The sequence below is a fragment of the Neofelis nebulosa genome, chromosome 2 (assembly GCF_028018385.1).
Source record: "Neofelis nebulosa isolate mNeoNeb1 chromosome 2, mNeoNeb1.pri, whole genome shotgun sequence".
NCBI lineage: Eukaryota > Metazoa > Chordata > Mammalia > Carnivora > Felidae > Neofelis > Neofelis nebulosa.
Window position 1 is genome coordinate 62,187,336 of NC_080783.1, and position 14,537 is coordinate 62,201,872.

General features: G+C 34.9%; 1 protein-coding gene across 4 annotated transcripts in view; it reads left to right on the top strand.

Moving 5' to 3' along the window:
- TLK1 (tousled like kinase 1) overlaps nt 1–14,537 on the top strand; it is a 193,101-nt gene that overhangs the window by 162,112 nt on the left and 16,452 nt on the right. For all 4 annotated transcript variants that reach the window (XM_058714302.1, XM_058714288.1, XM_058714299.1 and 1 more), the window contains exons 13-14: nt 10,124–10,221; nt 12,796–12,877. In XM_058714302.1, coding sequence (XP_058570285.1) covers nt 10,124–10,221; nt 12,796–12,877 — 180 coding nt within the window. The remainder of the gene's footprint in view (nt 1–10,123; nt 10,222–12,795; nt 12,878–14,537) is intronic.

The following is a 14,537-nucleotide window of genomic DNA, read 5'->3' on the forward strand; positions in this document are numbered from 1 at the left end:
ACATCTAGACACTATCTAAATAGTTGCAAACTGTTGTAAAATACTACCCTTTCTCTTCTAACCTCCATATTAGCCTCTTTCCCTGTGTTTGACTTCTCCATGTTTTGTATTACTCATTCTTTCTAATAACTGTCCCCTCCGTAATCATTTTCCTGCTTTATTTTTTCAGCTTTTATCATATTTACTGAGCAGCTCTAGATTTCTAACTTTATCTTCTTAGCCATTTTACAACAGTACTTTTTTTTGACCAACATCATGGAATATTTTGGGAGAGTGGATAAACTACTAATGGTGAAATATGCTTTCATGTCTTGAATTCTCGCATTTTCTTCTAAGAGGCTATTTTGGGTGAGAAGAATGTATGAATGCATTATAAAGAAAGTTGTTGGTAGTACATACAGAGAACAGAATTGAGTAAGTAGTGTCATCTTAGAGCACAAATCAACAAGAGTTGCCTGCTTACCACTTGGATATAAATTTTGAGTTGCACAATTAAATAATAAGCATTAAGTCACATGTTTTAAAAATAAGTTATTTGGCATTCCAAAGCACAACTGGAAAATAGGCCATTAAAACAGGTCATTCTGTTTTCTAAAAAAGTAGATTGGACACTTTTAATACACAGAGAACAAGCTTCAGTTAAGAGAAAAGATGTTATGACCTCTGTTTTAGCAGTTCCCTTCGCTCCTGGGTTTATTAAGCTGACATGAACTGTACCCAAGTTGTAACTACCATATGGTTTCTACCATAGGCTGGATCTGATCTGTGTATATTTGAGATCCTTGTAACCTGCACGGGAATTAACCTATAGTATGCCAGCTTACGGTTTAGATTTAGAGCCTGACATACTCTTGTTTTCATTCTGTCTTTAAGCCGGAGCAGGCTCTTAAAGTTCAGTCAAATTACTAGATTAAATTTGTGGGCACCGAAAGAGAAACTTATTTTATTGAGGAAGCCCATGTTATTTGGACATATGGGACTAGAAGACCTACTTACTTTTTTTTGAAATGAATAATTTATGATGTGCATTGTATTTTGTAAAGATCATAATAATTGAATAGGTAAACTCAAATATGAAAAAGTATATTTACCATTGAATAAATCATAAAGTTCAGTTCACATTCTGTGCTGTTCTGTGGGGTTAGAAATATAATAAATCCAAAGCTGTGAAAGTGATAGAGTAAGGAATGAAAGGTAAGCAGAAGTCTCCAAAAGTAAGTCCATGGCTAACAAACAGATATTTCTGGGGCTTAGGGGCTTATTAGTTTTTTCTTCTGAGATTAGGAAAATTGCTGTGCAGCACGCTTTTTTTAAATATATATCAAGAATTCTTCAATATTTTCAATTTTTCTCACTTTATGAAATCATTGCTCACTCATTCACTGACTTATTTCCACACTCTGCCTGATACAGGCATGATTTGTATCCCCATTTCAGAAGAATTACATGATAACTACACTTGACGGATTTTGAAGTTTTAACCATTCTAGAGTGAACATTAATGTTAACTTTTTGAATGCCAGGATCTTCTATGTTTTGTAGAAATTAACAAAAGCTAGTAACTGGCAAAGCCAAACATGAACCTTTTTCCACTCCCATTTCAATGGCAATACCTATACACTTATTCCTACAATTTTTTTGTTGTAGTTAGGATAGCAAGTTGATTCTTTGTATTCAGAAGAATTAATTCACTTGTAGCTCTCTTTGCATCTGTCTTAGAATAGTGCTGATGTTGGCTTTTTGTTTTTTCAGATACATGCTTCATTTTCATTGCAGATAAAGGAGAGCAGTATAGTTTTTCACCCACAGATACTCTTTAACTCACGTATTACTTTCCTTGGGTAATGTTAGTGATGATTATATCAGCTACAGTATTTCTTATTAGCTGATACATTTGCTTTTCACTCTAAATTTATTTTTAAAGGTCAACTGAAAAGCACATTTTTAATAAAAAGTATAAAGACTCTAACATAATCTTACCTTTTATGTAGCTTAAGGATTTAACAGAAAAGAACTATATAATAAAATACATGGAGACTATGCAAATTATACCCAAAACAGTTTTTAAAAAATGACCTTTCACTGGTAGTAATTATGTGCAAATTTACCCAGTTATCACTTACTAAAAGCTAGTAGTTGCAATAGGAATAATTTACTATCTTTAAGAAGTTGGTTCTTTGAAGCAAGACTACTAACTGTCCCATTTTATGTACCTGTACCACATGTGGAATATGGATTTAAGGAAATTAACAGACTGTATGTCAGTTAGCTTTTATGGTTAATCCTGTTTTGATACCAGTCTTTGATAAATCCTAGTTATGGAAAAGCAGTTTATCTTTTTGATTTGAGGAGTTCTGCTAGATTGTTGTTTGTATTCAGATAATTCTGGAATTGAAGAAAACTACATGGATATGCTTTTCTAGGATTGTTACTAAATTAACACAAATATATATATATATATTTAATTTTTTTTAGTTTATTTTTTTAGAGAGAAAGTGAGTAGGGGAAGGGTGGAGAGGGAGGGAGAGAGAATCCTAAGCAGGCTCTGCACTGTCAGCACAGAGCCCAATGCAGGGCTCCAACTCACGAACTGTGAAATCATGACCTGAGCGAAAATCAAGAACCAGATGCTTAATCGACTGAGCCACCCAGGCGCCCCTAACACAAATATATTTTTTAAAAATCCCTGAAAAACCATCATCCTTGTAATAGATTCTCTCTGTAGTCATACTGTTATTTAAATGATCCTAGTTACCCATCATGGCATCCCAAAATGATGAGGAAATAAGAATTTTGAAGGTTATTAGAACTAATAACTATGTCTTGCCCCTGCTGTTACTTAAGTTTGTGATGTGAACAGCATGCATATGTTGCTCTTTATTTTTTAGTCTTTAAGTTTTGTCCTCTTCTATATTTAAAATACTTGATTAACTAAAGAAAATAATACATACAGGAAATTTGACATCTCAGTATGGAATATTAAATAATGTTAGTAGGATTGGCCTTAATGTATGTGTTTTGGGTTGTGTGTGTGAGAGGGAGAGTGAGAGTGAGAGTGAGAGAGAGAGAGAGAGAGAGAGAGAGATTTATAAGCCCTGAATATAAGTGCTGGAAGTTTATTTTGAAAAATATAACCAATTTGTAATTTGAAACAGGCTTAGTCAAGAATCCTCAGCACCAACACAAATGTATCTTTGCAGACCGAAGGAATCAGCTAAACAATTTGCAGTCATCTCAATCTCTACTAAAACAAAAATCACATCCAACATGCCACCTGACACCATTTCTTTCTCTCTCTCTCTTTTGCTCCTTGCGATGTGGCATTCATCTCTCCTTGTGCCTCCGTTCTGAAGAGATAACAGTATAGCAACAACTCTGCCATTGAAATCCTGTTCTCTGACCGATATTGGCACCTGCAAAGAGAAACAACCAGTAACAGGCAGCAGCAGCATCAGTATTAATCTTCCATGATGAAATCTTTACAGGTCAAGAACAAGCACACAGCTCTTTTCTCACTCCTTCACAGTGGACCATGCATCTAGTTGAAATGGAAGACAATGGATTGTCTACAAGCCTTTTGAACAGTGGAGAATACAGGGCATTGGTTTTAGGTGAATTGACCCCCAAATATTCTTGAAGTTTGATATCTCCTTTGGTCTTTCTAGAATACCATTGTCATCTGATTTATCAAATCCTTAGTATAACCACAAAGAATAAATTTGCATACGTGACATTTCTTGTCACTTTAGGTTTGAATAAAAATATGAAAAAACAGTATAATTCTAGAGGACTTAATTTCTAAATCTGTGTGTTCCCCTTTATATTCATGGCCATGACTAGAAGAAATCTCTTGGGAATTCTTCTCTCAATTAAAGCCAACCACATTGTACATTATATTTCTCTAGAACATAAGAGGCTACTTGTATATACAGGCAGTAGTTTTAAGTGGAAGTCTGATGAAAATGCACTATAGTAGAAAAAGTCATGATTAAGCCCATGAAGAATGTCATGAGGTTCTTGTCTTCTTGGCATGTGTGGGCAAGAAAAGTGCCAAGAGGAGTGTTAGATGTCTAAACTTGACATTTTGTCCTTACTACTGCTTCCCTTTTAAGAACAAGTGGTAGTCTATAACAGATGACTGTGACCGTGCCGAGAGATCATGGAACTGGCTGTCAATAGGAGAACTCCCAGTGTTCGTATTTTATCTCTTGCGCTTACTATGAAACCATAAACATTCCTTGCCCTGTGTTTCCACATTTGCAGTCATTTATCTTAACTTGGTAGTAGATGTTCAGTTACCAAAATGAAACTTTAGAGGTGAAATGTGTTTTGCTTCTGTAATGTTTAATATTAATCCAGTTGTTTTATAAGCAATGGAATCTTTTTAATTTTGGAAAGAATTTTAGAAGTCATGTTAGCAATTGGTCAGAGCAGAGTTTAATTCAGATTTGTAAATTCAGTCTAAAGATCACTGTTTCACAAAAAAAGAAAAACAATTGCTTGACCACTGGCCCTTCCCAATGAGAACTATAACTCCATGCCATTTACGATAGACCCTTGAACAATGCAGGGATTATGGGCACCGATCCCCCTTTACCCCCATGTGCACAAAAATCTGCATATAACTTTTGCCTCCCCAAAACCTAACTATACTAATAGCCTACTGTTAACCAGAAGCTTTACCAATAACATAAGCAGTCAACTAACACAAATTTTCTGTTATATATAATACTGTATTCTTACAATAAAATGAGCTAGAGGTATGAATCCACCCATATCCTGAAAAAGGTTAAAAGGAAGCCTGCAGTGGGGAGAAGGGCTACGATGTGTTGTAGTAGGGCATGGTGCCTGTACATGCTGTGGCATGCTGTCAGCACTTTGGTTTGTGTTGAACATCAAGGAATTTCACTCCTAGCCTGATACAGCAGCTGTAATTGCTTTCTTAAGAAATGTACTAAATATTTAAATTTTGCCGATCAGTTGAATTGTTATATTTATTTGCTTCTGGGAAGGGTTTTATTTTGTTTTGTTTAAATAGAATGGAGGAACTAATGGAATCAAACCCTGCCTATTTCAACAGTTATTCTCAGGGGTTTTAATGTATGTATTTATGCATTTGAAGAGAGAATGAAAAAACCACCCCAATCGTCATACCCCACACCGTCCCCCTAAAAAAGAAGGAAATGAAGTGCAGAGAAAGGAAAACATTAAGGTTCTAAAATAATTATGTAAGGCAGTGAAATACACCTGAGGGAGATAGAGTATTCTCCCATCAGTAATAGCCAGCTCCGTGATTGGGAATAGGAGTGAAGGGATTTATGTAGTTAGGAAAGAAACCTTCCACTCCCCAAGGAATTTCGTAATTTTTGTCCCTTCTCCTCCTTCCCCAGTCCTCCATCTATACAATATACTCAAGCAAAAATAGGATTATGGGCAATAGTTTCAAAACCAATCTCTATAAATTCAGATTTGCTTTATCTGCATGGTTTTTTGGTTTGTTGGTTGGTTCGTATTTCCAATGGTTCATATCTCTCACATCCATAGGTAGGATATTTGAAAGCATGTAATAGACATAATCTGGGAACACACAATAGGGATAAAGTTGAAGTAAACTGGTAATGATTTTCTTCTTAATTCTTTTTTCTGCACTGCCCTTTCTTTCCATTAGCTTTTAATAGTGCCTTTTGTTAATTTCTCCTTTCCCTTTCTTGGTGATAAACTTTTAGAATGACATAGTTTATGACATTAAAAATTTGAGGACCTGCAGATACTAACTTTTGAGGGATTAATATTTGTTCATATTACTGAAATGAATTTGGAGTTAAACTTTTTGAAACCTCATTCTGAACTTGTTTTCCTAGACCAAGCAACGTTTATAGTGCTGTTGAATAGACTGTTGGAATGATATGCTTTTTTCTCTCCTACAATCTTCATAATACACTATGCAGAATTTCTTTTTTACCAACCCTCTTGGAATATAGGCAAGTTGAGAATGATACATTAAAATCCTTTCTATATTATCTTCCTTTATAGAAAAGCAGCACTTTGAAAAGAGGTTTTTTGTGTGTATAACATGTAACATATTCAAGATTTGTTAAAGAAATATAAACTCAGGTGTTTAATTTTTTCAGGAAATGTATCAGTTTTACCTGTGATAACGCATTTTATAACTCTTAAAGCTTTATAGCTTTAATGCCTACATACCCCACCTTTCAGTAATTGCTCTTTTAAAAGTTGCCATTATGGGAAATGCTCAGAATTTCACCTAGCAGTTTTCACCTGGCATTTTGCAGAGATTGTCTAGTACCGTGACTGACTTTTGGCTTAGAGTGTTGAGCCAAGGGGACATTAAGTTGCAAGAAAAGACTTTGATTACAAATAGAAAGCATTTCTATGTCAAACTTCTGCTGAGAAACAAATGTTTTTGGTTGAGTTGCTGTGAAATTTACCTTCCACGTAAAAATTTAAAAGCTATAAATTTTGGAAGGTGTGTTTCACAGGTTACTTAAACAGTAAGGCAATATTGAGATCTGTTGTTGTATACTTGTATGACTTGGTTTTTAATTCAGAATATTAAGAGCTTATTTTAAGATACTGTTAAAATAGCTGTAGAAATACTGTTAAATTGTCCATTGCTACAGCTTTCTGTTTCAACAGAAAAGAGCCATGTCCTTTTAAAACTGTATGTGATCACCAAATCTACCTCTCTCTCTACAACAGTCTCTTCTTACCCATGTCCCTTCTACACCATAATTGCCTACAGAGACCAGTTCCTTTCCAGAGATGCTATTTCTTTGTATCTTCTAGATAACTGCTCAGCTAGTAGATGACTCCAGAATTTTTACTTGGTATTCTTATTAAGCATGAGCTATCTGGTTGGATTATCTCTCTTATATTTTAGTAAGCTTGCCTAGTTTTGCCATAGTTTGAGGATTCTGTTCTGTAATGAACTCAGGTTAGTTGTGAGCCTGGGTCATACTTGCTTCTCCTGAACCCTCTGAAAATGATTAATTCTGAGGATGGCCCAGAGATTAATGTTGATCTCAAGCAAGGAGAGTGTAGTCTGTAGGATAGATCTGCACTAAATATAAATTATTTATATTTGGAAATGATCTGCACTAAATAGAAGTTAGTTGATGAGACTACTGTATTCTAGACTGTTGTACCCTGGGGCCATACCAAAATTGGGTCTTGCCTCTTTATATAAGGAAAGAGTACTAGGTAGTATTGCCCTAACATTTGCCCAAAAGTATGTGTATTAATCTGCTTGGGCTGTAATGACGAAATACCATAGACTGGGTGTCTTAAAATTTTTCTCACAGTTCTAGAAGCTGGAAATCCAAGATTAGGGTCCAGCAGGTTCAGTTTCTTGTGAGGATCTATCTCTTCCTGGTTTTAGATGGCTGTCTTCTCAACTCCTCACCTGTCTTATTCTCTGCTCTCACAAAGAGGGGACAGGATGGGGAGGATAGATGTCTCTCTCTCCCTTCCTCCTTATAAAGCCACTAATCCCATCATGTGGGACCCACCTTCATGACCTAATCGAATTCTAATTACTTCCCAAAGCCCCCATCTCCAGATACCATCACATTGGGGTTTAGGGCTTAAACATAGGAATTTGGGGGGGGGGGGGGACACAAACCTTTAGTCCATAACAGTATATATCCTTTGTTCAGTGGGGTTTAAGAGAAATTATTTATAAGAGTTGCAGAATTATCTTCCCCCCAGAAGTATGTCACTTTGGTTTAAGGTCCAAGATACTGTGGAATAAATAGTAAATTAGAATATGGGAGCTGTAAATATATTTCACTGACTATAGAGGATTTATATTTATCTGTATGTAAGACTTGGTTATAATTCCTTCCCTTGACATTTCCTCTTAAATACATAGGATCTAGCTTTTTTTTTTTTTTTTTTTTTTTTTTTTTTTTTTTTTTTAGTGCTTCTGGCATCATTTTGTTTTTTCCTGTAAACTTTATAATTCAAACCAAATGCAGCTTGCCTGTGCTTTTTGTATTGTAAGATTTTATGGGACATATTTGTCTTGTTTTATAGAGGATAAAAAAGTTTACTTAACTGACACGGATAGACATTTTACTTTCTTTAATAAGTATTTTGTGATCTTGGCTACTGCCATTGGATAAACCTCTGAAGATTAACAAAAAATATTAAGCACATGTAACTGTGTCAACAATCTAGTTGGATCTCATAATTATATATTTATTGATTCAGTAAGATTTAGTTTCTGTAAATTCACTTTTGAAATAGTACCCCTTACCACAATTTCAAATAAAAGTTAAAACAATTTTTTCAGCTGGTATCCTAATAGGCATTTCATAGTTTTATCAGATATTTAAAAATCCACCAGCCTACCAAGTGTTTAGTAGTTTCCTGCATGTGTAAGAATCAAATTAATGGCAAGTTTTAAGATAGCAAATGTTAGTAATATGAAAGGAAAAGGTTGCCACTTTTTATGTTCTGTGCTAGAAATGAATTTGAATTTTTTCATACTCCCGAACATTTTCTACAGCCAGTTTCTTACTGTACTTCATATGACTAAATTAAGACAACTGTGATTTAAGTATCGTTCCAGAAGTTTTTAATCTATTTCATGTCCTTATAATGAGTCTTCAATTATTTAATTCCCTAGACTATTACCTTTCTTTTTTTCATTGAAATAAGGAATATTTGTGACTGAAGCTGTATTAAGTGCATTCGTTTCAGTTAAATTAAGACAGTCTGTTTAGTGTGTCTATTTTCTAAAGATCTCCAAAATTCTAGGAAGGCTGATCTTCATTTAAATTTATTTTTAAACGTTCTATTTGTCATCTAATTTTTACTTTATATTAAATATCTCTGTAACAAGTAGTGGTTGAGTTTTATTTTAAAACAATAAAAAAATAACCTCAAGGATCAAGTGGAATACAAACAACATACTTAGATTTAGTTTTTTTAATCTGTGAACATTTGTTTTTCTTTATCTTAATTAGAATCTTCTTTTCAGTTTAAGCCTTAGACAAAGGTGTTATAGACTTTATATCTCTATTATTTGCTTTGGAATGAAATGATATTTATATTTTTATAGTAAACTTGAAAATTGCTTTTTAGATAAAGGATTTTTAAAATCAGAAGATAAATCATTAAAAGAAAATGAGCTAATATAATACAGAAATATTTAAGTGTAATACTAAAAAACAACCTCTATTCCATGTGGTATAGATTTATAATGATAGCGGATACACATTTAGGCCAAAGCAATTTGTATTTGTTTATTTCCTCAACAAACACTAATTCAAAAATACTATAAAATTGGGTATTTCTAGAATTTTCCACTAAAATTTGGTCTATTCTTATCTGTCCCTTATGTAGTATTCAAATTTATATTGACAAAGAGATATGTAAGATGGGTGATTGTTTATTTGGGATCTTATTTTTTTTTAATGTTCTCAAAACTGTATATTTTGAGACATGAAAAATATTTTCAAAAATTTTCTATCAAATGTGAAAGGAAATTTCATTAGGATTTGCCTCTATCTGCTCTAATAACTGAGGTTCTGCCACAGCTATCCGTGTAGTTTTTATTTTAAAGTCTCTTTACAATTACAGAGAGATTTACTTAAGTGAGTGGTCAGATTGTATGTGTGTGCATGTTTGTGTATATCAAACACTATAAGGCCTAGAAATAATCAGTGGTTCTGTCTTCTTCCTTTTTTTAACTATTGTAAAATACCTTCATTTCATTTGTATTGCTAAATTATTCCCTCTTAAAATCAGGATGTATCAGAAATAAAGCTCTCATTTTGTGTTATAAGTCAGTTTCAGACTACCTTGCAGTCATTTTCAGTTTAGATGTTATAAAAATAGATTTCTTGTAGTACAGAATAAAACTCAGCATCTCATTAGGTATAGATTTTTATGTGGAGGATGGTTTCTTGAAATAGGCTTTTGCCTTATCTCTTTCCATCTTTCAGGCATTGAAAGTGCACTTTGGTCTTTTAACTCAGTGGTACTTTATAATATACTATTCTTCCCGTCATTGTAAAAAATTGATGCATGGGTAAAAATATCTTTTTTATATTGCAAATAAATTGAGCTTGTTATAGTCCCCTCTCTTCATTTTCAGGAAGAGGCAGAAATCCAGGCAGAACTTGAACGTTTGGAAAGAGTCAGAAATCTTCACATTCGAGAGCTCAAAAGAATAAATAATGAAGATAATTCACAGTAAGTCATTATTCATATTTTACAGTTTTACATGATAAAAGTTTTTTCCTTCCCTGTGAAGAGCATAAACACAGTATTTCCTTATTGGGTAGCTTCTCATCACACTTAGAAAACGATCCAGAGCCCTTCCCATGGCTCAGAAGGCCTCGTATGATCTTTTCTCTGGCTACCTCACCACTCCCATCTCTCTCATCCTCCCCTTATTTATATGTTGTAGATAAGCTGGCCCCCTCAAACATGTCTAGCACATTCCCACCTCAAGGCTTTTATGCTTGCCATTTTCTCTGCCTGAAATGTTGTTCTTCTGAATATCTAAGTGGCTTACTTCTTATTGCACTCCAAATGACCATTAGAGAGGCTGTCCCTGGGCCACCCTCTAAAATAGCAGTCTTTGACTCACTCCATTCCCTCTCTCAGTGTCATTACCGTGCTTTATTTTTTCATAGCATCTATCACTACCTGGAATTACAGATTTATTTTTCAGTTCTTGTCTATCTCCTCCAATTAGAACATAAGCTACATGAGAGCCGAGGCTTAGTTTTGTTCTTGCTGTATCCCCAGAGCCTAGACCAGTGCCTGGCACATGATAGGCACAAAATAAATGTTTGTTGACTGAATACCAAAGTTAGTATTACAGTAGTGAAGGAGAAATTATTTCAACCAACGGGACTTCAGTAAGCCGTGTTTTCATCATTATGCAAAAACTGTAGAAGAAACAGAAAAGAAGTTTCAAGGTATAGCCTCTGTCCTTAATCCCTGCTTATCAGAATGAGTGCCATAGATACTAAATGCTAAAGAAATTCAAAAGAAGAGGAGATGACTGGTGGGAACTTTATGAAGAAGATAGAAATTAAGCAAGGCACTACTTGGATTTGATTGATGTACAGGAAAGGAAGGGTGGTCTTTTTTATCCTTTATCTGTGAGATTTGTCATGTCATTTAAAGCTTCATGACTTAATTTGAATCTCAGAATTGGAAATGGCCAATTTCTCTTGTGAACTATAAATAATCTTGCTTAAAAGAAGGCCTATCCATGATCATTGTATTTGTATAATTCATAAATACACAGATCATTCTTCTGTATAAGGTGAATGAAATGATATAGTTATGGAATAACCTAAAATGTACCAGATGAAAATTCTAATAAAGCAGGTAGGACAAAACTAATTTACAGTTGGCTGTTCTGAAAATTATGTTCAAACTTATTTATGGATATGACTTAGTCCACTTGATGAAAATCAAGTGAATTGTTACAGCTTTACCATAAAGCAGAGGGGTTCCTGGCTGGCTTGGTGGGTAGAGTGTGTGACTCTCAATCTCGGGTCGTGAGTTTGAGCCCACACTGGGGGTAGAGTTTACTTAAACAGAAAAAAAAAAAACCAAGCAAAATCTCTTTTATTAACAAGTTCTTCAAGAAAAAAAAATTGTCAAAGTTATATTCAGTTGATTTTGAACAAAATATAATGTATTTGCACCTGGAGTTAATAAAGCTATCATTGTTCAAAACAGATGAACATAAGGGAAGGGAAACAAAAATAATACAAAAACAGGGAGGGGGACAAAACAGAAGAGACTCATAAATATGGAGAACAAACTGAGGGTTACTGGAGGGATTGTGGGAGGGGGGATGGGCTAACTGGGTAAGGGGCATTAAGGAATCTTCTCCTGAAATCATTGTTGCACTATATGCTAACTAATTTGGATGTAAATTTTAAAAAATAAAAAATTAAATTAAAAAATTCAAATTAAAAAAAAATAGAGCTGTCATTGTTTTTGTTTTTGTTTTGTTTTGTTTTCTTGATGTCAAGGGCACACATTTTGGAATCACATTTTTCTGCTAAGTGCAGTCATGTATTAACTGTTGGTTGACCTGAGCAAGTTAGTTAACCTTTCTGTGTGGTGGTGTCCTCATCTGTAAAATACGAGATGGTAGCAAGTCCTGCTTTAGAACGGGTTGGCTGAGAAATAAATGAGTTAATACATGTGAATGCTTAATATATAGCAGAAGCAATAAGTGTTTAGTAGTAATAAGAGTAGTATTATCTGTGAGTGATTTTTAAGTTTTGTTTTAAAGCTTCCTTTTTTTAATTGGGAATTGAAATTTTATTTATACAAGTCCAAAGAGTAAAATTTAATCACGTATGAAGGCCAGCTTATAAATACAATTATTTTTAATCATACGTCAATACTGTAAAATCTGGACTAACGATCCTCTCAATATAAAAGTATGTTTCTACAAGGGAAATAATTTCTTGTGAGTAGTTACAGGATTTCATAAAGCTCTTGGAAACAAGATAGTTGAGAAGTCTTTATCAGAGTGCTATAATTTTGGTTATTGAACTTGAATATTCAGCTGTAAATGTTCAGCTTAGTGAACACCAAAGAGTTAAGATGGAAAGTAGTCATGCAAGTAGAGAAAGAAAAGCAGTATAGAACGGAATTAGAAATTAGTAGTGGAGTAACTGAGAACAGTAACTCAGAGTAGTAGAAGAGAGAGTGGAACTTTATTGTGGAAGAAATCTTTTTTGTGTGTGTTTTTTGCATGCCTAAGTGTCTTTTTCTCCCACCTTTAAGGTTCAAAGATCACCCAACGTTAAATGAAAGATATTTATTACTTCATCTGCTTGGTAGAGGTGGCTTTAGTGAAGTGTATAAGGTAATGTAAATTTTTTTCTTTTCTTCACACTAATGGAGCAAAGATACAGGAGTACATGGTTAAAGAGGTATTTGTCTTGGGGTGCCTGCATGGCTCAGTTGGTTAAGCATCCAACTCCTGATTTAGGCTAGGTCATGATCTCGTGATATGTGAGTTCAAGCCCCATGTCAGGGCTTAAATCCTGTGTGGGATTCTCTCTTGCTCTCTCTCTCTGCCTCTCCCCTGCTCATGTTCTCTCTCTCTCTCTCTCTCTCTCTCTCTCTCTCTCTCTCAAAATAAATAAACTTAAAAAAAGAGAGAGGTACTTGTCTTTTATTGATTGATTTTATGTTTCAGCTCATTACAAAATAGTCTGGTGGCTTATGTTGTCTTGTCTCAAGAATCTGGACACTATCCTTGTGTCATGCTGATATCTGACACCTAGTTATCAGTAGCCAATCTGATAACAGTCATTAGAATCAAGAGTGGCAGGTAGCCATCTAATATAGTACGTTTATGGAAAGATTGTACCCCTTAAGCATGTGTCACAAGTATTACATGTCCTGAATTTACCCAAATTTCTACCTATTTTAAGGCCAGTGTTTCTTAAATGCATCTCTGTAAATGTAGAAAAAGTTTTAGTCACCGTGTTTAGTGTTTTGTATCTTAACCTTTTTTCACTTTACATTGTATCTTTCTGCCCAACCTTTAAAATTCTGTAGTTCCTAAGGTCTTTTATCATTCTGTATACTCCTTTTCAAATACAGGTTTCCCCAGCTATCTAAAATAGAGCATTACTGTGCAACCTTTCATAAGCCCAAAGTGGCGTAAAGGGAAGCGTATCTCCTGCTTTCTGAAGTTTTGTCAGGCTTCTTCACTTTTTACAAAAGACCTACATTAGAGGGGGTGTCTGGGTGGCTCAGTCGGTTAAGAGTCCAACTTTGGCTCAGGTCATGATCTCACAGTTTGAGCCCCTCATCAGGCTCTGTGCTGACAGCTCAGAACCTGGAGCCTGCTTCGGAGTCTGTGTCTTTCTCACTCTCTGTGTGCTCTCTCTCAAAAATAAACAAACATTTAAAAAAAAAAAAAAAAAAAAAAAGACCTATATTAGTGCCTGTGCTCCCTAACCGAAAGAAATCCAGAGAGGATTTTTCACTCTTACAAAAAAAGCCATTACTGGGGGCACCTGAATGGCTCAGCCAGTTGAGCATCCATCTTTGACTCAGGTCATGATCTCATGGTTCACAAGTTCAAGCCCCACGTCGGGCTCTGTGCTGCCAGCTCAGAACCTGGAGCCTGCTTTGGATTCTGTGTCTCCCTCTCTTTCTGCCCCCTCCTCTGCTTGTGCTTTCTCTCTCTCTCTCTCTCTCTCTCTCTCTCTCTCTCTCTCAATAAATGGAATGAAGGAACGAATGCCATTACTGTATCAGTGTACGTATAGCCATTCTACACCTTCCTTCTGAGCTCCATACCTGTTGGTGTACATAACTTAGTCTGTTTGCCTCACTTGGATGCTTCATATGGACTGAAAACTTAGGTCTGAAATAGAAGTTACCTTCCTCTTCTCCAAAACCTTTTTCTTCTAACACTGCTTCCCACTTCAGTACATAGCGTTACCATTCATCTGCCCAAATGAAAAACACAGGAGCCATTCTTCATTCCACCTCTCCCTTAACTCCCT